Source organism: Mustela lutreola, chromosome 3 (genome assembly GCF_030435805.1).
Source record: "Mustela lutreola isolate mMusLut2 chromosome 3, mMusLut2.pri, whole genome shotgun sequence".
NCBI classification, from domain to species: domain Eukaryota; kingdom Metazoa; phylum Chordata; class Mammalia; order Carnivora; family Mustelidae; genus Mustela; species Mustela lutreola.
The window spans coordinates 182,361,458-182,385,181 of NC_081292.1; the positions used below are offsets into that span (position 1 = coordinate 182,361,458).

Genomic DNA, 23,724 nt, shown 5'->3' on the forward strand with positions numbered 1-23,724 from the left:
TGGCCTGTCCACGGTCGGGGCTCTCTGTCTGCGGAGAAGAGGACCTGTTTTCAGAGGACGTGGCTTGGGGAGGCTGAAATTAAGGAGAGTGAGGGGAGATGGAGGTGTATGGCCTGATAGTTTACCCACCGCCCCCCAACCTCCCCACACCCCCCACACCCCCACCCGCTTCCTGTTTGCTCCTCAGGGCCCTTTCACTCCTGCGGTGATAGCTGGTCAGAAGCAAAGTTCTGACTTTATCTGTGGTTTCCAGTGAGAGTCCAAGCCTGACGGAGTCCTGACGGACCAGGCTCGGAGCACAAGTGCATGCTGCGTTTCCTGGGGATTCGCAAGGGTTTCCGCTCCCACCATCCTTGGGGAGAGATAATCCTGACTGTGGTTCAGCAGCTGCTTGCCTGCTTCTCCTGCTTTCTCTCTTTCATCCTTCCCCCTCGGCGGCTTCTCAGAAACGAATGCCTTTATAGCACAGAGCACGTGCCCTTGACGCGAGCTGTGGGTCCGCCCAGGGTTCTCAGGTGGGCGCACTGTGAGCTACTGGCACAGCTTCCCTCCGAGGCCAGCTAGCTTGGCCGGGAACCAGGACAGTCTGCCTGCACAGGTGAAGGCATCCTGGGCCCTTTCCAAGATTGCGAAGCGCAGCCAGGTTTGGGACCCCTGGATACCGGACGCCTTCATCTCGTTTTTACTGCCCTTGCTTCCGTCTCCGAGAGCCGTCACTTCAAGTCTGTTAAGCCGAGCGCGTGAAACTTGAACTAGGCAAGGCATTTTCCTGTGGATATAAATCCACGGTTCATTCACAGCGAAGGAAACAGGTACATAGGGTGTGATGAGAGCAGGATTTCTCAACTTTCTCCCCTCCTCATCTTGCTCAGGAACCTAAGGCACTTTTGCCTAATCCCTACCCCTCAGGAAATTTTAATACCACAGGGAGAGCAAAATTCTATTTGTGTACTGTATGTAGACATTTCATACTTTAAAAGAGTAGGATTTTTTCACCCCTCAAGAGCCAGTTTTCTCCGCTCTTGGGGGAATGATCGCCCCCATTTGTGGGTTTGTGGATTGCTACGTAAAAAGGCTGGGAAGCCTCCAAATCTTTGCACACTTCAGTCCCCCCGCTGACCAAGCACCACAGCTCCATAATTCAGTCTTGTCTCTCAGTCTTTCTTATTTTGCTCTTTCTCCCCTTTCCTGCATTTCATCCTGATTCTCTCTCTAGTGTGGAACTTTAGGAGGGAACGTAAGTAGAAAGGTGATCTGTACAGCTCAGGGACAATTTAAGTAAGATGATTTCCTAAAACAGTCCTCTCAGAGGTCATTCCTTTGAAAGAAATGCCCTAGAGACTCTTGGGCAGATGCCCCAGGGGCATTCATGGGAAAACACAATAGGTATTGGGGGAATTAAAGATGTGCTTTCAGAGTTGCCTTTCAGAGAAGACCTCACAAGAGGTCTTTATACTGTTCCCAACAAGGTATGCATATGTTGGATCAAACTTCCCTGTATAAATTCTCTTATGGTTGATGCCACTTCTGCCAATGGGATATCAATCTGCTTTTCTCTGGCAATGTAGTGTAACCAATGACAGCATCTCCTCTCCCCTCTAGAAACTACCAGAGGCATGCAGTGTAGGTGACGGGAGACCCTTTGTCATGAACTTACAGAGTCTGTATACAGCGGTCACCAGACAAGAGATCCAAGTGAGACAGAAACATCCCGGCAGCGGTGAGTAGCTCCGGAAGTACTTGGTCTCCCTGGGGTTAGAGTTCCGCCCTCCAATATGGTAGCTCTCGCATCTTGTGAATACTTCAGTTAAATACAAATGAAATGAAATGAAAAATTCCTCTCCTCCTTTGCTGTAGCCATACTTGAAATGCTCAGTAGCCCCACGTGGCCGGCAGCTACCAGGTCGGACAGGGCAGAAGAAGAACATTTCTATCATTGCAGAAACCTCCACTGACACTGGTCTGAATTTTCAGCGTAGAAGCAGGGCTTCCCGAGAGTCAGCTGGAGGTTGGACTTGTAGCTACTTCTGTCTGTTTATATTATTAATCCTGAACTCTGACCTCAATCAGAATGCTTGCTTAATGCTAATGCCTCCCTGGTAAGAAGAAGGTATTTACCACAGTCTTCCCTTGATTGTTCTGATTTCAGGAGATCCTCAGCCCTCAAGCAGCACCTCCCCACAAGGGACAGAAAACCAACTTCTGAACGAGCCAGAAGAGCCAGTCTCCTCAGCGCCATCCCTCCCAGTGCCTGAGAAAGAGCCCACAGTGAGTCACGTACCTGCAGCCCCTGAGCCAAATGTCCTTGAACTTGTCACCTCATTAACCATACTGGAGGATATGTGTGACCAGGCCACCAGATGACGGATTTCTGGGAGGCAGTCATGGTCTTTCACATCTTCCCTTGATACTTCCTCTCTGCCATTCCTGTACTGAGTGAAGGACCTTGACTCCTTTTCTTCCTTATCCCACGTCCACTGATGGTCTGGGAGGTTGTTCCCTGGGGGGAGAAGGGATGTGCGCAGGGCACGGGGTCTTAGATCACATTCGTTGCCTGACACAGCCTTCAGAACACCTGTGTCAGCCCCTCACCCCCACCAGAGCCACGGGAGCAAAGAAGTTCTTCTCCTGACTTAAGTGGATCTGTTCAAAACCTCTGTTAACTCAGGTTCCTTTTCTTTCTAGGGTCCTTCAGGCCCTGTGCAGAGACCTCAGCTGTCAAAGGTCAAGAGGAAAAAGCTAAGGGGGCTCTTCAGTTAGCCCATCACTGTCTCGACTGCTGAGGACGGACTAGAAGAGCTTCCTTGTGTCACCTTGAGAGGAGCTACCGTCGCAGCAACATCTGTGACACAGAGTTATATAGTCAGAGCACTCCACCCCCCGACAAGGCTGAGATAACAGAAGTTCACACAGACAGGCCTGGGTACTCTTAACCCAGGGAATCTTGGCTCTACCCATTGGGCACTGGCCTTCCCTAGCCAAGTGGAAGCCAGCTTCCGAGAGTCCCAGACCTTTCTCTCTTTTGTTAAAGGTTCTCCAGACCCAGGATCCTACCATGGACTCTAGGCACGGAGGCCAAGTCAGCAAAAAGGCACAATGCTCTCAGGAAGCCTTGTCCACCTTTCTCAAGAGCCTCTAGCGAACCCTAGGTGCTCCTCAGAGACCCAGTTCTCTCTTAAGCATGGAATAAAAAGCACTCACACTCCCCTGCTTTTGAGATTGCTTATTCTGGGGAACATAGAACCAACATCTTTCACTCTACTGGGCCCCACCCATTGTTGTCTCTAGATGAAGTTCAGGCCCTCGATCTGCTCCTTCAGATTCTTCTCATGCTTCTCTCGTTGTGGCCAGTGCTAAGCCTCCATTTGAGACCTTTGATCTCAAGAACTCTTTCCGTGGTGGGCACAACACAGCACAGATCGCTGCCGCTCTCCTTTGCCCAACATCATGTAGGGTTTTTTTTGTTTTTTGTTTTTTGTTTTTTTTTTTTTTGTCTGTTTCCAAGGCATAGACAACAGACTAAACCACAGTCTGGGATCAAAATTATAAAGAGCTCTGAGCACAAGGGCTGAGGTAGTTTCGCACTGGAGTGGGAGAGACTTCATGCCACTTCAAATAACATGGCAACTAGGAAAACTTGAAAAGGTAGGACGGCAGGGAGCAGGAATGGGCACAGAGTTCTCTGGGACAACAGAACTGGCCTAGAGAATGAACAGTGCCTTAGCAGGAAGAAGGGCAAAGTTTCTATGAGGAAGGAAACATCCTAGGGAGAAAGTCAACTCTTTGGACAGATCAGGCAAGATTTAGCATCCCAGGATTGGTAAAGTCCCTTGGGCTTTCCGGCGAGGTTCTCCTTACTAGGTAAGACCCTCTGGAACACGACTTCGGAGAGACAGGAAGGAAAGTCGAGCTCCGATGTTCACGGGGAGCTGTCGGGTGGAGGGAGGTGTTGGGGCAGGACCCATGGAGGCCTGGCCTAGTTTGTTTACTTATGGTCAAATGCCTTCCCATCCCCACGCCTTCCCTGTCTGGGACGGGTGTTTCTGTCCTTACGTCAGGTCATGGGGAAGAGGACAACCCAAGCAATAATAAAATGATAATGATTATAAGGAGAACAGCACAGATATAAGCAGCTAACAGGTACTAAGCAGTTAATGCACACCAGGTGCCCTGATAAGCGCCTCACGTTGAATTCTCACGGCATCAGAGAGGGAAGATACTGTTCACCCACTTGGAAATAGAGTCTGGAAGCGATTAAGTGACTTATCAAAGGTCACACAGCTAATAAGTAACAGCCAGCATTTAAACGGAGACTGCAGAGTTCTTAGCCGTGTGTTTGCACTGACCAATGTTCTCTGTTCTCCGGGAAGGGTGCTAGGCCTTCTTTCTTTCTTCTGCTATGACCCTCCTTCTCCCAAGGCTCTGCCTCCTTTCAGTAGGATCTCCTGGTTGCCACTGGCTCCTCACAGCCAGGGGGCAGCCAGGGGCTCTCAGTACTCCAGGGGCCCCATGCTTTCACCCGACCAGGAGAGTCTGTGGGCTCCCCCAGGGCTCGTTCCCAGGCACCACCAATAACGGCTTCTGGACCACAGCACCCTAAGATGCGCCCCACCATCCGGACTGTCATCGAAGTGAACTGGGGACTATGTACAAACAAGCCCTCAGGTGGCTCGCTCTGTTCCCTGGTTTCTTTCTGGCATAATTTAGACAAGCCAGATTTCGGTATCGATGAGGTATGAGACCACAAGGAAAGTGGGAAGACTTCCCCAGCAAGCTGAGTCGGGGGAAGTAAGGGTTCTTCACCTTGGATAATCCCTCTGTGTTAAGACCACAGTGTCAAGAGCATGCATTTTTTTTTTAAATTTTTAATTAAAAAAAAAAAAAATGGAGCCCACTGAGGAACTTGAACTCACAGCCCTGAGATCGAGTCAGAGGCTCAACAAACAGAGCCACTCAGGTGCCCCAAGAGCATGCATTTTTTATCAGAGAGGGCCCAGGCAGTTGTGAATCCCCTGAAATTGTGAATAAAATGCTAAGAGCATAACTTTTTTGCATTCTTGAAAGAATGTGGGACTTCTTTAAGTCACACATTACTTTTAAGTAAGTAAGAGCACACCTAAGCGATCTCCCTGCCACCGCACTGTCCCCTTCACCCCAAAGTTTGCTGCCTGCGTAGGGATTTGCCTAAACATATCCTTCGAGAAGCAGTGCTCCCAGAGGCTCTGCCCTGGGTGGGTATCCTTGCCCCTCCGAGCTAGGGGTGGTGATTGAGAATCCTGGGGGCAACTCCAGGGAAATCCCAGCCTCTACAAATTGGCCTGGCCAGGCTGTACTCCAGCCCTGCCCCCTGGCTTGGGCCCCTCCCCAGGCCCCCAGCCTGGCCCAACCCCCACCCCACATGCACATAAAAGGGTCGAATTCTCGTGGCTGCTCCATAAATTTTATTCCGTAAATATTAGTTTTCCCTGTGTTTAATAAAGCAGTGGCCCACCTCCCCGCCTACCCGCCCGCTCCCCGGGGCCGGGGCTGGGGCCAGGGCTGGCTGTTGGGAGAAGGGACTCTTTCAATTGCTTTGGAGTATTTTTAGAAAAAAAAATAATATAAGGTGGTTTACAGGAGCAAGCCAGCAAACCAGGAGCAGGACTAGGGACCTCGAGGAAGTTCTTGCAATTTGACCTAAAAATAGGGAAATAGCGCCACCTAGGCTGCCAGGCCTATTTGGCCTCGCGGACGGGCGCCCCTGCCCCCCACAGTCAGCTGGGACAGGCAAGCTCTTTGCTGGAAGAGAAATCTTCGTCCCTTAGCCGGCCAACTGGGCAGCACCTCCTTCGGCCGGGCCTGACTGAGGGCTTCCCAGCAGCCTTGAGGGCAGCGCCCTGGCCACCTCCTGGAAAAAAATCCCACCGGGATCATTCTCTGCTCTGTCACGTCTCCTAGACCAAGGAGTGTTTCCAAAGGCTAGAAAAGTTATTGAGAAGGGAAAAAGGAGTTTCTAGTCTGCATGTTCCCACTGAACCTGGAGGAGCTGACCCTGGAATTTCTGGAGTGTAAGGAAGCAAAGAGATCAGTGCTCCTACGGTTCCGGACGAGGAAAAAATCTGTCGCTTCCCCGGGGTCTGATGAACTTCACCTCCACGGAGCACTTGGGGGGAAGGAGAGAAGGTCAAGACTCCCAATACTCAGCCCTACTGCTTCTTAATTTTATCTAGTGGTACATTTGAATTCCCACGTCTTGCCTTCCTGTTCGCTGAAACCTCCCATCCCCCCCAGCTCTTACCTCCGCTCCTCGACTGGGCGGTTGGGAGTTGAGCCCGTCTGCCTCTGGATAGCGACATTGGGGGGGGGGGGGGGCTGGGGGGATGGAAAAGGCCACAGCTTGGTCTGGTTCTCCTTCTGTCCACCATTATGCTGTCCCTCGTGTTCTCCTATTTACAAAACTAGGAAGATCTGCTCCCCAGAGTACAGGGGAACCCTACAATCCTCTTAATAACCCATCCTCACGATGTAATAAGCTCTTTCTCTGTTCTGCCTACCCCCTCGCTATTTGAGCTATTAATGTCATCTGTGTTATACACCTATTTCCTGTGTGCGTTCTGTTTTCATCCTTTCATACTCTCAAGGAGTAAAAATACACTTTGAGAACAGAGTCCGCTTTTGACCCTGATTCAGAAAATATCACCATGATGGGATTATACTAGCAAACGGTGCAACTTCATGTTAACTGGGTTTTGATAAGATCCGGATGTATGCTTTTCTTTCCTTTTTGAAGTAATCTCTACACCCAACATGGGGCTCGAACTCACAACCCCAGGATCAGGAGTTACACGCTCTACCCACTGAGCCGGCCAGGCGCCCCAGGATGTGTGCTTTCCTAAGCTCTGCCTTGAAGTATTTTCTATATTCTAGTTTTCACAAAGAAGAAACCCTTCAAAAGGAGTAGTGACCTACTACAGGAAGACCCCCGCCTCGGAGCCAGAGCCTTGGCTCTGGGTTCCTAGACCCTGTTCCCGATATCAGTAAATACGTGGGCTCACCGACTTGCACTGGATTATGCTGGGCACTCAGTTACGGAGAGGAACGATGGAAGCGGGGGGGAGTCCCACTTTGGAGGGAGAGATCTCCCAAACCGCCACGACCTTCTGGAAGCTGCGAGTTAATCTTGTTGCTCCTTACTGCTGTATTCCTCCCCGCACCCCCACCGTGTCGGACAGGGCATCAGAAGACCCCATCCTGAGGGGAAACATCCAGACAGGGAGAGTCTGAATTAGCTTGTGTGTGTGCACATGGGTGACACAGAGGGACCTAAGGGATCCCTCGTTCCTTGAGCTGCAAGCCCAGCTGTCCTCTGTCTGTTGTTCCGTCTCCCGAGGTGCTGCCTTATGGTGGTTCCTCAACTCTGGGGTCTCATTTCTTTACCCTGGCGTCCAGGAAGTCATGACATGGCACCAAAGCCTTCCAGCAAAGGCTCCTTTGCTCTTCCAAGCTGTTAAGTCCTACCCGTGCTTGGTCTCTCTCTCTCTGGGAGCCCAGAACATTCTGCTGGACCCTCTACACTCCCGGACCCTTTGAATGCGGCTAGCCTCTCAGCACCTAACTCTCATGGGTTCCTGAGAGTCTGGGCCAGCTCAGGGGAACCCGGAAGAGGCACTGGAAGGACTCCAGGGTGTGGGGAGCACATAGCCATTGACTCACCTGGGAAGATTGTACCAGGATTACCTGTCCTGCTGGGCCGAGGGCCAGGAGTTAAAGGAGCATTTGCGATGCCACGCTCGTCCTCCCCTCACTTTGGGTCCCCAAACAGAAGCGGGGCTAGAACTGGGGAGGAGGGCTTGGGGGCTGCTGAGAGTCCCTTCTGAAATCTGGGTGTTATATTTACTTTTTCATATTGGCAGCTGGAAGGGGAAGCCCATCCCAGCTCGGCATTGTTGTCTAACATGGTTAATCAGATTCTATAATCCTGCTGTGGAAATATTGGGCCTCACTCAAAACAATAGAGACCAAGAATATTGTGGTTAAACTTCAACCAACTGCCTCCCTGGCCTGTTTGCCTAACCCCTACCCCCCTCTCCCGGGCCAGAGTCCTCCTCGCTTTATGGACCCCTGATAGGATCGACAGGAGAAGGGAGAATGGAGTAGGGTAAGGGTAACCCTCTTGACTAGCCTTCCATCCAGCTTCCCCCTCCCACCCCAAGCCTTGAAGGGTAAGCAGGATGGTGCGCTGAGTCGGTGCTGGGGGGCGGGGAGTGGGGGAAGCCCTGCAGGGTCTGGGTCTGTGGCCAGAGGTCAAGCACAGTACTGCCGGGGGTCCTGGGAGGAAGGAGCATGTTAAGAGATCCTTTATTCAAGACTAAAAGATTTGCTACCACGGGAGGAGGAAAGCCTGCCAGTTTCATTTACAACTGCTGCCTGGCGCTGCCCAGGGCACGCGGCAGTACCGATGGGTCCCATGTCACATATGGGAGGAACAGGAAGGCCCTGGCTGGGGGAAGAGGTATTGCCAGAAAGGATTTCTTTTTCATTAGTTACCGGATATGACAGTAATGTAGAGTCATACTCTGATGATGTGTGGATGTGACCCAAATAACCCACCTTGGGTGGTTTTCTGCTGGTGCTAATGTCCATTACGTTGCTCTTTTTAATAAGTACCAGTTCAGAGTGGCAGGGTAATTTACACGATTGGAAGAGGAGGACAGAGGGAATAGAGGGCCTAGGCAATGGCCACGTGGAATCGAAAGGAGATGCAGGGTCTGGATTGTCTAAAGGGAAAATTAATGCAGCAGTATGTTTGGCCAAAGGCAGACGACGTTCCTCCTGCGGACACTAGGGCACCTGGTTTAAGAAATGGCCAACTCTGAGTTTGTCCCCCGCTGTCACCTTGCCTTTAGAGGTGTCACAGCCAGTGAGCTGAGGTACAGTGAGGCCCAGCGCCAGCAACTTGGACTATTGAACGGTCAAAGTGTAGGCGCATTTTTAGGATTGGAAGAATGAAAATAGTAGAACTGTGCCAAACGAAACTTACTTGATCATGTCATATCGGGCGAGGATGGAACACCAGGAGGGAGCCTTTGATGTTTCTCACTGAGGGTGCTGTGTGGCAATTTGGGGACCGGCATGGCTCCTGTGGGTCCTCCCCCAAAGCCATTTTAAAGTAGGAACTGGTTTAAAACTGGCAGAAGGACACCTGGAAAATAGTTCTTGGGAGTGAGACTCTAAGATGTGTGTATGCTCCCGGAGAGGAATCTTGAAATCACCCTAATGGCCATCATCAGATGGCATTGAAGCTGGTACAAAACTGATGTCAAGATGATCTAAAGATGATGGAAAACACTTCAACAGTTAAGTAAGTTGGACAACTAGTGGAGAGAAGTCAGGGGGAAGAAAGATGACCCAGTGGAAGCTCCAGAGGATGGGCCGTGGTTTGGACCTGGAAGGGAGACGTCGGAAGCCAGGCCAGTTGGTTAAACCTTGTGCGGTATATAGACTGGGACTGTCAATGGGAAAGTCCACCAGGGTGTTCCAAAACATCCCAAAGGAATTCAAAGAAAGGCAAAGGTTTGTAGAAACTATATCAGGAATGAAATAATTTTAAAAAAAAAACATATTCCATAAGAAATTGCACAATTAAACATGCATTAATTCAAGCCCTGTATATGTTGAGTGCTGACCCCACAGCATCCCCACCAATCGGGGATGTTCTGCTACTTGCTTTCTGGCCACAGAGATGTCGCTTCTGTTTTCAAGAAGCCTCCCATCCCAAGACGATAGTGAAGGGATAGTTGTTTTCAACTATACAAAGTAGAAAGTGGAGAGCCACGCCCATGTCTCTTTTTAAAAAATGTTTAAAAGAATCCTATCTATTATTTTATTATTTATTTGTATATATATTTTTTCATTTTCATTTTTTATTTTTATTACTGGCTTTTATTTTTACCAGACTATATTGTGTCCATATTTACATACCAAACACTAATCTCTTTAAGGGTAAATTATCTTCAGTATGAGCATTATACAAAGCTTGAAAATTATACTCATGATTAGAGAGCAGAAAACCAGGCTTACTCTGTTTCTTGCCCCAGCTTCGTCCTTGATCACACTGGTCTCCATGCTATTTCTTTAATATGCAAGCATGTAAGGTCTTTCTTTGCTTTCTCTGCTCCAGAACGCGCTTCCCTACACATCTGCTTGTTTGAAGACCTCACATCTTTTGGGTCTTGACTCAAGCCACACTCAGGGAGACCTCCACTGACCACCTTACTTACCAGAGTGACCTACCTCCCAACCTCACACCCTCCCCACAAGCAGGCCGCCCTCCCACTCCTTCTCCTCCCTTCCACAGTTTGTGCTGATGTTCCTTCAGGTTCCCCAGTAACACATTGTGCAACTTCGTTATTTTTAATTGTCAGTATCCCTAATGCTTCCCCACTAGACTATGCAGCTCCACAAGGGCAGGGCTCTCTTCTCGTTTCTCTGATTCTCTCACATCTCAAGCAATTCAGGTCATGTTTGGCACTCTCTAGGGGCTCAACACGACTCGTGGTGTGAATATTTGAAGAAAGATGATCACACACACACACACACACACACACCCCACACACACCACTGTCCACCCCGGCGGTATCTTGAAGGGGCTTTAGAAACTTGTGGACACAAACGAATTTCATCTTTTTGGTTTGGAGCAACCTGTCAGAAGGAGAGAGTGGGGCCGAATGCCATCGTGTGAGCTAGAACCACAATGGAATGGAGCTGTCATTTTGCAGAAACTAAGAACACAAGTTAGAAGAAACAAGTGACAAGATACCTTCTTGCTTTCTTTGGCTGTACATCCCCAGTATCCTCAGAATGCTATCTGTACCAAGAGAGACTGGTGAGAGAGGGGGAGAGGGCCGTTTCAAACCCAGTTACAGAAAGCATTCCAAGAGCATCGTTTGAGTATTAAAAGAGTAGTACCCTCTCCTGTACCAAACATTCACTGAACTAGTATTTTCCAAGACTCCCTTGAAGCAACTAATTTCTTCCCAAATAGAGACACTGGGGTTGAAATAAAGCTTGTTAGTTAACAAACATGTTATTATCCATATACAGAAATATATTTGTATGTGTGTCTTTCAGTCTATAAGAGTTTACCACAGTCCTTAGTTTCTGATTTGCAGGGAGCAGGGGACCTCTTCTAATATTGCTACTTTTCCCCTACATTTTCAAAATCATCAAAGTAAGGTCTTTAATGCTGGAATCTCTCTGAAATGCCTGTAATGAGCTTATTGTTAGGGGAAGGTAACTTGACATTCTCATTTCTGATCAGCAGCTGGCTTTGAAAGCATTTGAGTGGCTCTAATTGGATCTCCAAAATGTGCTCTGGACTGATCTGAGGCTTGAAAGACAGGCCTGCTACCATTTCTGCATGTGGGCCAAATTTGGTGGAGTTGCTAACCTCTTTAAAAAGATCAGGGGTATGGGGCACCCGGGTGGCTCAGTTGGTTAAGCGACTGCCTTCAGCTCAGGTCATGGAGTCCCAGGATAGAGTCCCACATCAGGCTCCCTGCTCAGCAGGGAATCTGCTTCTCCCTTTGACCCTCCCCCTTCTCATTCTCTCTCTCTCTCAAATAAATAAATAAAAATCTTTTTTAAAAAATCAAAGGTACAGGGGCGCCTGCCTGGCTTAGTCGGTAGAGTGGAAACTCTTGATCTCAGGACTATGAGTTTGACCCCCACGTTGGGTGTAGAGCCTACTTAAAAAAATCAACAGAAATCAGAATGATCCCAACCAGCTGGGGAAATGGTCAAAGATATGAGGTGTTAAAAATCCAAGATAAAGGTAACAAAAGAGTCCCCTAGATTTAGAGAGAAAATGAGTGTCTTGAACAGAGGCCAACAACCCAGTGTGCTTGCCCCAGGAATCACAAAGAAATGGGGTTATTATGGAGTCAAACCGGTCTGGATTCCAACTCCAACTCCCTCGCTTACAAGCTCTGAACCTTAGTAGTTCCTCATTCGTAAAACGAAGATAATGGTGTCAATTTCATAAGGCTTTAGTGAAGGTTACATCAGATCGCAGTGGAACCTCCCCCCTTCCTAGATTGTCCAGCTTGGGTTTTCATTATCACTGTGCCATCATCTGTGTTTGAGCCACAGCCCATCTCCGAGTTTCCTCTTCATTCTTTCTAGGCATTCCTTCCCCTCCTTCAAAACGGATATCTTTCAAGAGGTCTAACCCCATCACCAGTTGGAATTAGAGCACCTATGAAATAGATATCAAAATCATCTAAAGATGATGAAAAACATTTCAACAGTTCAGTCACTGGGACAACTAGCGGGAGAGGTCAATGGGAAGAAAAGATCCCAGGCTAACAGCTTCCCAGTTCCATACCCTTCTAGGCCCGGATCTACTAACTTCTCTAGTTTATAATGCATTATTCTGTACTCATTCAGGAGTGGTATTCACTGCTTCGTAACTGTCTTTTATTTTCACGATTTATTTTTGAGGTTAAATAGTAAATTTCTTGAGAAAAACAATGGTGTCTTTGACTTTCTGTTTGCATTCTCTGTCTTTATGTGCCCATCACGCTGTTGTGCACAAGGTAGATGATCCCTCAGAGAAAGAATCCTCTTAATCCCACTGCCGTCTCGGGACACACAAGTAGGAGCAGCGGAGTATGAGCAGCTGGATGGATGCTACTCCCCTTGGACGGATGATAGGAATCAGACAGCCGCTGTTGCTAGCCAACCCAATGGAGGATAATGACACAAAAGCTTTGGAGTTTACAGCTTATACTTGTACTTTACAGCTTATACTTTTAACCCTCTCAACAGTCCTCCGAGGTAACTGATAAGCTTTTCACTTGATACATGAGAAAACTAAAATTTAGAGAAGTCAAGTGACTTACCCAAGGCCACATGGGTAGAAGGTATCAGAGACCACGTTCGGGTGCAGATCGGCCGATTCCAGGCCTGGTGCTCTTTCCATGAGCCGGGGCTGCTGTGCCCTGAGTCACCGGCAGGTATTCGACTAACAGCATTCCTGAAACTTGTCTTGTTGTGGCTCGGCTCCCATGGATTTAGAGCAAGATTGATCTGGGCAAGTGGCAGGACTAAGAGGAAAAAGACTAGTTGATTACAGAAATACGGACCAGCGCAGATTATGTGTGTGATTCTGTGATTATACACACACGTCTGTACACACGCACATACCTACACACACCTGTACAAATAGATGACAAGCTGCACGTGGTATTTGTACTACAGTGTTAATTTCAAGATGGAGTAAATATACTAGCATAGTAGTCTAATAAACAGATAGTAAAACCTTTAAATTTTCATTTGTAATCTCTACACCCAACATAGGGTTGGAACTCATGTCCCTGAGATCAAGAGTCCCACACTCTACAGAGTGACCCATCCAGGTGCCCCCAACAGATATGTTTAAATTATCCGGTTCTATGGTGTCTTTTCCTCCCTCTCCTCTTTCTTTCCGACCTAGTTTTCCAACGTGCACTCTAGTAAGCAAAAAAGAAATCAGCATATCCAAAGAAATAGATTTTACTTTGTTCTTTGCAAAATCCAGACGATTGAGGGAGCGAAGGGGTCTAGAGGAGGGAGAAGGAAAGTGATTTTACCAATAGGCCCAGGACTCAGATGTGAGGTGCCCTCATCAGGCTCTGTTTCCGCTGCTTAAACTCCAGGCCATTGCTGGCCCCGGGAGTGGCACACCTTGGTTCTCCAGTTTATTGGCAACAGGATCTACCAGTGACCAGAAAAAGGAGCAGGCTGCATTTGCTTCTGGATGGATGAGCGTAAGTGCAAAGCTACCCCACATCTACCGAACGGCTAAGAACATGGGCAGCCAAGCCATCTTGGGCCCCAGTTGGGATCGAAAGCGCTCCAGGATCACTGCCGTGGAAGTGACGATGCTTTACTTACGGGCCTCTTCTCCACCCTCCTTCCACTGCAGGTGACCGAATGGATGCAGATCTGAATTTGAGATTGAGATCCTGAACCACCACTGTGTCCTGAGAAAAAAGTGTAAGTTCAGAGTGAAGAAGCTCCGGGGTTCAAATGACCATGGGACCCCAAACAAGTAACTTTATCTTTAGAGCCTTAGGGTTGTAGATCAGTAATGTGAGAATAATAACTGCCATGGGCAGGGGGTTGTTGGGAAGATGTGACTAAGTGCTTAAGGTAAGTGTCATAGAGAATAGACTTGATAAATATCAGCCACGCCCCCCCTCCCCTGCTTCTCCCAGTCCACACCCTGAGCTCTGCTCCTAAGTTAGCCAGGCAGAGGAGGGACTGGACTTGGTGGAGCCCCGATCTCAACCAACAAGGTTACACTGTGGTAAGGGCACCCCATGCGAGGAGCACTCCCAATGCCAAACTCTCTCAGCACTGATGACTGCTTTTTTGACACAGATCAGGTCTTTACCAGAGATCTGTATTCCACAGGGTCACAGTTTAAGAAGGGAAGTGAGAGGAAGAATGGCAAAGTTAATACATGGTTAGAAGTTTGAGCCTCTAAGAGAATCTTAAATTGTCTTTCACTTGGAGAAAAGAAGGTTGAAAGTGAATTTAACAAACTCTTCGAGACTGAAGTTGGTTAATGGCCTTGATCTCTAAGACCAGGAAAAAAAAAAAAAAAAAAAAAGGGAAAGGAGTTGAATTTGCATTAGAGAGGAAGGAAGAAAGACAGACTGAATTTAAGGCAAAACTGCTCTAGATGATTATTACATAACACATTGGAAGCCTATGGGGTGGTCTTCTTTAGAGCTCCATAAGAAGAGGGCCCCAGTTAGTCTGGATGGGGAGAGGTGCTGGCCTGGCTGAGTAGTCTGCCCGGGAAATCAGGGGAAGAGAGGCAGACAGGTGGGGAATATCGCAGGGATATCTTCTGAGCCCCGGAAAATATGCCTTAAAGCTCTCTGAGAGCTTTAAGGAAAAGAAACAACATCAGAGTGGTCTGAGACTGGGAGACAGAATCCAAATACCAAGGAAGGAAGAACCCAGTGTAGGGAACATGGGGCAAAGGGGAGGAAAAGAAACAGCCCATCCTGTATCCAAGTCTACTTCTGGTGGCGTCATTATAACTTCCCTTCTGTGGGCCTCAGTTTCCTTTTCTATAAATGAAGTGATTGGATTAAGCACTACCTTGAGTCCTCAGCAATTCTGAACTTCTGTTCACAAAATCGACCCAGAGAACACATGAGCACATCTGTGAAAAGCCACCACCATCCAAACCCCCGGGCTGTACTGGTGGCAGAAGACAGAGGGCCAGCACACCAATGCGGGAGAGGGTTGGGGCTCTGGGGTCAGACCCAGGTAGAGGGTCGAGGATTTGAATTCCTCTCTGCTCCTCAGCCAGAAACTAGTTGTTCATCTTCTTTGAACTACAAAATCTTCCTTTGTAAACCAGGAATAATAATAGCCTCATTGAGGGATGTGAGTTTAAATTAGATAATGCAACTAGAATACTTGGTATAATAATATCTACTAGCTTCTGTGCCTTGGGCACCTATCAGCAAAACGGTACTTATTGTGTTAGTATTCTTGGATCGAGCATTTTAAAATCTTTCTATTTCTATCTCTACTGAATGTTAGGATATATTGCAACCGAATCATATCATTTGTTGCGATGGTGGCATTTGTCTTTAACATATTTGCCTTCTCTTGTTTTAGCAGAATAAATTCGAATTAATTCAGCTTTCCTGAAAGGCATATTAAAATAGGTACACAAACCATGCTTCTCTGGCTGCCTCTGTGTATTCTCTGTGCTTTCTAATTTGTCAAGTAGAAATAACAGAGTAATTGTCCAGCGCGCCAGCAGCTCCAAATCGCTGAGATGGTCCTTAGTAAGTCCCTGTACCCGAGACCTGTGCTGCCCCTCTCCGCGGTGGTCATTTTCTCCAGGATTCTGGCGGTTTCACCATTAGCAACTCTTCTCGGCATCTTGGCCCCTCCCTTTGCAACTTCAGTTTGCTCTCTTTAATAGTGTTTCCAACTCAAAACCCCCTCTCCGACTCTTTGTGAGGCTGGATGCCCCACTCCCACGCTGCACACCTGGGGGTCATAGGATGTGCGCCGGGTTGATAGGGAATTCAGTGCACCGAGCCCAGAAGGCGCGTCTCCTGGGCCAGGGCGGGGCCCCAGGTTAGGAGCGGCCTCCTGCCTTTTGGCTTTACTTCCCCGCAGGGGACACCGTAGGCGGCTGTGCGGTCCCGCCACTGCCCCCCGCCCCTCGCGTCCGGCCGCGCCGTGGGTTGCGGTCTCTGTGGGGGTGGCAGCTCCTGTCCGGGAGGTTTGCGTCTGGCGGGGCACCCCGGAGCCGCGGGGAACCCAGAGGCGAGGCCCAGGCGGGGTGGGGCGCGTCTGGGCGGGGAGGGCGAACTCAGGCAGCACAGGGGGCGCCGAGGGCAGCGGGCGGGCGGACGCAGCGGAGGAGCGAGCGGGACGAGGGCTGGCTGGTGCCGGGGCCGCCCGCCCGAGGGGGAGGAGGCTGTGCCGCCCTTGCTGCAGGTTCGCTGTCGAGCGCACAGGAGGCAGGGACATGGGTAGGGTGCGGTCTGCGCGGGGCCCGAGCCCGGATCTCTTCCATTTCCCCTCTCACTCGGCCCCGAGCTGCGCCGCAGACGGCAGCAGCTCCCGCTCCGCCCGAGCCGCCTGACCGCCGGGCCGGGGTGCTAACCGCGGGGCCCGGCAGCCCCGCCGGCCAGCCCAGCCCAGCCCGGCGGCCCGCAGCCCCGCCGCCCGCCGCCCCCCGCCGCCGCCGCGTTGCCAAAACAAACGGGCCGGCCTATTTATTGGCGGCCGGCGAGCCGGGCAGCTCAGAGTCGAGGCGCCGAGGGGGACAGCGCGCCGCCACCAGCCAGGGCCCCGGGCCCCCGCCCCGCACCTGAGTCCCGCCGGCCCTGCGCCGCGCCGCGGCAGCCCATGGCGCCCCCGCCTGGAGCCCCCCGTAGCCAGCCGGACGCCTGAGTCCCCCCAGCGCTCCCGTCGACTCGCTCGCCCACCAGCCCACCAGGCGCCCTCGCCCGCCTCTCGCTCGGGCTCCCCGGCCATGTCTCCCGCCCGGCTCCGGCCCCGACTGCAGTTCTGCCTGCTCCTGCTGCTGCTGCTGGTGCCGGCGGCGCGGGGCTGCGGGCCGGGCCGGGTGGTGGGCAGCCGGCGGCGGCCGCCGCGCAAGCTCGTGCCGCTCGCCTACAAGCAGTTCAGCCCCAACGTGCCCGAGAAGACCCTGGGCGCCAGCGGGCGCTATGAAGGCAAGATCGCGCGCAGCTCGGAGCGCTTCAAGGAGCTCACCCCCAACTACAATCCCGACATCATCTTCAAGGACGAGGAGAACACGGGCGCCGACCGCCTCATGACCCAGGTGAGCGCGACCCGCCCTCGCAGGGCGCCGCCGCCGAAGCACCGCCACCTGCCCGGCCCTCCCCGCCCCCCTGGCACCTTTTCTCGACTGGCTGGCACGCCCCCTGGCACCTGCCCCTCTCGCCAAGCCCGGCCGCCTGCTGCCCAAGATGGGCCGGCCAGGGGTCTCCGGGGAGAGCGCGGACATCCGCGAACCTGCCGGAGGCTGTGAGGAGAGCTCCCCGCCTCCAAGCGCCACGGCGCAGCCGGGTGGAGGCAGCTTCTCTGGCCCGGAGTGCAGGCAGCTGAGGTCAGACGCGGCACCCGGAGGTACCTGGCCTCCACCACCTCCCGTGCCTCCGGAACCCACTCAGTCCCTCCGGGCCTAACCTTCCTCACGGCTGCGCCCCTCTCCTTTTGAAGCCATCGGGCACCCCAAAGGCGAAGAAGCTGTGGGCGCAGAGGGCCTTTCCTTCCCGCGCGCTTGTGGTCCGCTGCGCTGCCCCCTCCTGGAGTAGCGTCCCCCCTGGGTCTGGTCTTAGGGACAGCGGGAAGAGTTGGGCTGGGAGGCGGAGGTGGAAAAGGGAACTTGCCCGGCGAGCCCACGTGTCTGTCCCGAGAGCTGAATGGCCCAGCTGCGGTTAAGGGTGGGGTGCCGGGAACTTCGCGCTCTGGGAACGAACTTGGGGGATCCCCTGGGCTTGGTGGCCGGCCGGGGAGGGCTGAAAGAGAAGAGCCACGATGCCTGCCTGGGAAGGCCGGGAGCAGAGCTGACGCTAGCTAGTCTCTGCAAGCGCGGAAGAGGACACGCTCAGCCCACGCTCTTGGGGGGCAAACTTTCTTTCCTGCAGCCTGGGTCCCAAGGAATCAGAAACCTTCGTCCCCTTCCTCAGTGGTGTCCCTGGGCTGCCCCCGCAGGCAGGGAGCCTGCTCGTTAGGTGCTCTGGGAAGAGCAGCTCCAGCACAACCCTCAGCCTGCGCCCTGGCGCCGGGGCTGGCCGGCCGGTGTCGGGGCCGAAGGTTGGCTGGTGGCCGGGCCGGGCCGGGCGCCGAGGAATGCAGATAAGGATCCGGGCCACGGGCTGGGCAATCATTGACAGCGCGCGCGGGCTCTGGACCGAGGGGGGGGGGGAGGGAGAGAGGGGCGGGGAGCAGGGGCCTGCGGGGCTGCCGTAGGTGGGGGGCTAGAAGCCTGGAGGCAAGGAGTACGCAGAGCTCCCTCCCTGGGCAGTGAGCGCCCCCCCAGGTAGGCTGCTGGCCCCAGAGGTTGGCCAAACCTTGGGCTGTAGCTGCTGTTGGCTCCTGGGAGACCCGAGTCCAAGGGTCTGTGGGGCCTGGGCTCTCCCAGGTGGGGCACCGGCTGCCTAGGCGTGGCAGGGCCCCGCACCCAGTCAAGGACTGTGAAAGGGACCCCTCTCTCACATGCCCATCCCCCCAGTCAACTGTAGGGTCCTTTGGGCTGTAGGCATGGTGGGAGTCACCACAGACAGATGAGCTCCCTGGTCCTTCCCGGTAGGCCAGGGCACAGCTCAACTCCCGCCCCCATGTGAGACAGAGCGCAGAGCTGGCTTGCTGAGATCAGAGGCTCGTTTCCTCGGATCCGTTCTCTGATAGGGGCCACGCAGAGGTGCTCATGGCTCTGGACTCAGGGAGAATGTGTCCTGGGATTATCAACCCCAGGGGCTCCCCATGCATCGGGAGATGCTTCCTGTCGCCCTCCATCTGGCCGGGCTGTGAGCTAGCATTTCCATCAGCTTCTGGTTCCCCTGCTTCCCCATCCTCCGATCCATTGCTGGAGGCTTTTGGATCTTCAGTAGCAGCAGGAATTGAAAGGAAGAACTCTTTGGCGCTGGAGAGATCCAGGCAGCCCGGGATTCCCCTCCAACACACCCCCACGCTGCTGGGGCCCTCTGCACCTGCCATCCCTCAGGGCTGGGATTGGGGGGCTTCAGCCCTGAGGCTACGGTGACACCTACTGGGCACCTCCGGCCTTGCATGCCTAGCAGTCCTGCCGGAGGCAGTCGGCTTTGCTACCACTTCCCCCCACCCCCCACCCTGCTAGCAAAGGGCGGTTTCTGGTCTCCAGGGCCTTGGTGGGACAGGGGGACTGGGTGCTGGGAGAGTAGCCCCATCTGTGGAGGGATGGGTGGCCCGATCTGAGGGGAGGGAGTGCAGAGAGGAGGGGCCACTTATCAGAGAAGGTCGCCCAAGGGTGGACCTCCCGCGGGGCCCTCCGGATTTGTGGCGCCACCATGCGGTCCAGGTCCCTGGAGCAGCCAGATGCTAGAATGCAAGGAAACAAGTTAGGGCTCTTTGTTCTTAAGAGACAGGGATAGAGCACCTCCCCGGTTTCCCAACTCAGGCAGATGATCTGGGAGAGGCCTGGCATGCAGGTCAGCATTTCCCCCTAACTCCATGTGCTTTCCTCTTGCAGCGCTGCAAGGACCGCCTGAACTCTCTGGCCATCTCAGTGATGAACCAGTGGCCTGGTGTGAAGCTGCGAGTGACTGAAGGCTGGGACGAAGACGGTCACCACTCGGAGGAGTCGCTGCACTACGAGGGCCGCGCAGTGGACATTACTACTTCAGACCGCGACCGCAATAAGTACGGACTGCTGGCTCGCCTGGCCGTGGAGGCCGGCTTCGACTGGGTGTATTACGAGTCCAAGGCCCACGTGCATTGCTCCGTCAAGTCCGGTGAGCCGCTGCCTGGGGGCTGGGCCCGGGGCCGGGGCCGCAGGGCGTGGGCAGGCACAGGGCTCGCTGCTGCCCGGAAGGTGAAGAGGCCGGCCAGGGGATGGAGGAGGGGACCCCAGGGAAGAAGACGTCTGCGGCGCTCCCCGCTGCTGCTGCTGACCACCTGCTCGTCCCGTCCCTGGTAGTGTCATGGCAGGAGCCTAGGGAGACAGGGCCTGTCCCAGCACTGCTGGGGGCCGGCCTTGCAGTCCGCAGTCCAGAGCCTGCCGCAGGAAGTGCAAGCCAGAGCGAGCTGGACAGATGGAAGCCAGGCTGTGACAGAGATGGCCTCCCCACTCAGCTGACTCAGAATGGAAGCGGGTGGTGGGACCAGGGGCCGGGGCCAGGGCGTGCCCAGACACCAGCCTGCCTGACCAGGAGCCAGGAGCCCAGAGATTCAGAATCCACAACCCTGCGGCAGGTCAGGCCCTTTAGGGCACTTCCTATGCTCCCCCCGGGGGGGGTGCAGGTGTCCCCAACCTCTCCCCCCCAGGGCCCTGAAGCTGGACATTTTGGGGCAAAGCCAGCCACGAGGGCCAGAATAAACAGAGTGGACTCAATAAAGTGGATTTTCCCAGATTGGCCGCCTTGTTGATCCAAATGGGCAGGCATGGGGGCCTCGCCCCTCCCTCGACCTTGTCAACATCCCTGTCACCTACACTGAACCCAGTCACAGATGCTTCAAAAGTTTCCTGCATGACGGCCAGCCTAGCCCCACCAGGCTGTAGGCACCGGGCCATAGTCGACACTTGAAGACCTGGCACACTGAGACCAGGCCCACTGCTTCCTATTCCCAGACCCACCGGGGCACACCATGGGGCCCCCACCCCCGCCCTCCCCTCGGGCACTTGTCCACCAGTGGTATCTGCTTCAAGTCACGTCCACCCTGCACCTGTGAAACACTGGCTTGGGGCCAACTCCCCAAGTGGCCACCTCCATCCTCATTCCTGACCCCCAACACTGCCCTCCATGCCACTCCCCAGTGCCACCATGTCCTGTCCCCACACAAGGACCCAGCACACGAACTGAAGACGGTGATTTTACCCTTGCCAGTGAGCCGGGCCCTGGCCTGACTGTCTGCTCCGAGGCTCCCCAGACATCTGTGTTTGTGCATGGCCGGTCCTCCTCTCACTTCCTTATGGACTCTGAGGTTCAGCTCTGGCCCAGAACTTGGGGAGTCCATCTGAGAGGGCAATTTGGGGGGAGTGTCTGAGCAAAGAGTGAGAAATAACGGGACCTCCAGACCCCAGAGGAGCTAAGTGCCTTCTCCACGGAGACTGCTGCTTGCCGAGTGTCAGGTCACGGCTGACTGCTGCCCATCTCAGACAATCCTGGTCCTCTCTGACAGCCTCAAGGCACTGTCAGGATGGAGGGCAGGTGGGAGCTTTCCCTGGGCTTTAGAGGGGCCCTTTCCTCCTCACCCGTGGGTCTCAGCACACTGAGTCCACTCCTCTCGCTGGCAAAGGCTTTGATTGGGTGGCAGTGGGGGAAGGGAGGAAGATGACATCGTGGGCTGGGGTGGATTCAAGGCTGCATGGGACTGGTGTACGGTGAGCGGTGGCAGGGGGCAGCCTGGGAGTGAGAGGCGCTCTGGGGAGGGGTGCTCTGACAGAGTAGTAATACCTTTGTGTCCCTTCTTCCCACAGAGCACTCAGCTGCGGCCAAGACAGGAGGCTGCTTTCCTGCTGGAGCCCAGGTGCGCCTAGAGAGTGGGGCACGTGTGGCCTTGTCGGCCGTGAGGCCTGGAGACCGGGTGCTGGCCATGGGGGAGGATGGGAACCCCACCTTCAGTGACGTGCTCATTTTCCTGGACCGTGAGCCAGACAGGCTGAGGGCCTTCCGGGTCATCGAGACCCAGGACCCCCCGCGCCGCCTGGCACTCACGCCTGCCCACCTGCTCTTCACCTCCAACAATCACACGGAACCAGCGGCCCACTTCCGGGCCACCTTTGCCAGCCAAGTGCAGCCTGGCCAGTACGTGCTGGTGGCTGGGGTGCCAGGCCTGCAGGCCGCCCGAGTGGCGGCTGTCTCCACACACGTGGCAGTGGGGGCCTACGCCCCACTAACCAGACACGGGACGCTGGTGGTGGAGGATGTGGTGGCTTCCTGCTTTGCGGCCGTGGCCGACCACCGTCTGGCTCAGTTGGCCTTTTGGCCCCTGCGACTGTTTCACAGCTCGGTGTGGGGCAGCTGGACCCCGGGAGAGGGCGTGCACTGGTACCCTCGGCTGCTCTACCGTCTGGGACGGCTCCTGCTGGAAGAGGGCAGTTTCCACTCACTGGGCATGGCCGGGCCAGGGAGCTGAAAAGTCCCCTTGGCTGCCCTCCCGCAGCTTCCTGACTCAGTCCAAAGGCCTCCTTGCCAGTAGCAGGGCACTGGTGCTGGACGGGACCTGAGTCGGGGGGGCACTGGTTCCCACCATCTCCTCTTTCACGGAGACACGCCATTGCAGCTTCATTGGGCAGTGCCAGTGTCGACCACCCATCCCACTTTGATGCAGTGACAGGGTTGAAAGCCCAGCTGGTTGGTAGGGGTGGGTGGGGCTGGTCTAGCCTTCTACCCTAGAGACCTCAAGGCTGGCAGAGCGGGGCCAACCCAGCCAGCTCTCCCTTCGACTTTTCATACCTGTCTCCCCTGCGGGGGAAGACCCGTTCCATCTGTCTTAGGCCCCTTGTAGGTGGGCTTGTCCCTCAGTTGATGCTGCTAGATTCCCTGGGAGCCAGCAGGGAGCTGGCTGGACTCGACATCAGCTGCCCAGAACCGAGAAGGCCGTAGGGTAGGGCAGCCAGCCTGGCCATCATGAGGCAGGACCTTCCTTTCCGGACACACTCCTCGGGACGCCTCCAGAGACTGTTGCTATCAGCGGGAGGAGTTCTGGGTTTCAGCCAATGTGATCACAGCGCCCGGGAACCTGGGGAGGGGGCTGGATGTCCTTCAGCCCCAGCCTGAGCTAAGCTCCCTCTTCTGCTGAACCACGACCCCCACTCCCCCTCCGGTCAGTCTCCCCCCACCTTATTTATTGGCATGGAGCGGAAAGCCCATGGGAGAATTTGGGGGATGTTTTGGTCTTTTCTTCCTTTTGTAATAAAAATTATTTAAGTTGTTAGAGCTGTAGAGTCTAGGATGCTGAGTGGGGCCAATACACAGTCTGGACCCATGGGTGGGTCTGTCCGGGATGTGCTCACCTTCCTCTGTGGACAGAACCTCCCATGCTCCCACCATCTCTGCAGGCCCTCCTCATCCAGCAGCCCAGCAAAGCCTCCCCCTACACACACACACACACCCGGCCCCAGAGAGCTGGGCTCGGCGCTAGGCAAGGCCTTTCACGTGCTGACCTCCAACTTTGCCTTAAACACCACTGGACCAGAGAGAAAACTGAGGTAACTAGCCCAGGGCCCCATTACTCCTCTCAAACCACCTCACTGTGCCTAGTCAAGGCCCTTTTCCCGCTTGCTCCAGACTTTCTCGGGGCCTGGGGTTCTCTTCCTTCAGTGAGAGTACTGGACCATGGTACAAGAAGATTCTGTAGAATTCGCATCTGCCTTGTGGCCCATTCTGACTTCTGGGATAACTCAGGGGTCCCTAATCTAGCAGGTCTCAAACCTCAGAGCTCCCTCTGCAGCGTGTTTAAAAATGATTCCTGGCTCCACTCAAACAA

General features: G+C 53.7%; 2 protein-coding genes and 1 long non-coding RNA gene across 10 annotated transcripts in view; 2 read left to right on the forward strand and 1 right to left on the reverse strand.

The window, feature by feature from the left end:
- Window positions 1–3,205, forward strand: part of NHEJ1 (non-homologous end joining factor 1) — an 80,430-nt gene extending 77,225 nt beyond the window's left edge. For all 5 annotated transcript variants that reach the window (XM_059168013.1, XM_059168010.1, XM_059168012.1 and 2 more), the window contains exons 6-8: window positions 1,603–1,720; window positions 2,150–2,268; window positions 2,686–3,205. In XM_059168013.1, coding sequence (XP_059023996.1) covers window positions 1,603–1,720; window positions 2,150–2,268; window positions 2,686–2,760 — 312 coding nt within the window. In that variant the 3' untranslated portion in view covers window positions 2,761–3,205. The remainder of the gene's footprint in view (window positions 1–1,602; window positions 1,721–2,149; window positions 2,269–2,685) is intronic.
- On the reverse strand, window positions 171–17,655 carry LOC131827438 (uncharacterized). 4 transcript variants are annotated; one of them, XR_009352025.1, is made up of 7 exons: window positions 17,284–17,655; window positions 13,915–14,003; window positions 12,882–13,085; window positions 9,020–9,181; window positions 2,282–2,500; window positions 1,658–1,896; window positions 171–769 (listed from the first exon to the last, which is right to left on the reverse strand). It is a non-coding gene; the product is annotated as an uncharacterized LOC131827438 (long non-coding RNA). The 4 variants fall into 4 exon arrangements; XR_009352024.1 differs by lacking the exon at window positions 171–769 and adding an exon at window positions 7,693–8,829 and having other exon boundaries at window positions 1,718–1,896; XR_009352023.1 differs by lacking the exon at window positions 171–769 and adding an exon at window positions 13,611–13,734 and having other exon boundaries at window positions 1,718–1,896.
- On the forward strand, window positions 16,670–23,174 carry IHH (Indian hedgehog signaling molecule). The gene is made up of 3 exons (XM_059168008.1): window positions 16,670–17,353; window positions 19,766–20,027; window positions 21,713–23,174. Exons 1-3 carry the CDS (start codon window positions 17,042–17,044, stop codon window positions 22,369–22,371), a joined length of 1,233 nt encoding a protein of 410 aa, XP_059023991.1. The 5' UTR covers window positions 16,670–17,041; the 3' UTR covers window positions 22,372–23,174.
- Window positions 23,175–23,724: the final 550 nt, after the last annotated feature.

Coding starts and splice junctions, on each gene's coding strand:
- IHH (XM_059168008.1), top strand. CDS start 17,042: ATGTCTCCCGCCCGGCTCCGGCCCCGACTGCAGTTCTGCCTGCTCCTG. Junction 17,354..19,765: donor CCGACCGCCTCATGACCCAG/GTGAGCGCGACC, acceptor TTCCTCTTGCAG/CGCTGCAAGGACCGCCTGAA. Junction 20,028..21,712: donor GCATTGCTCCGTCAAGTCCG/GTGAGCCGCTGC, acceptor TTCTTCCCACAG/AGCACTCAGCTGCGGCCAAG.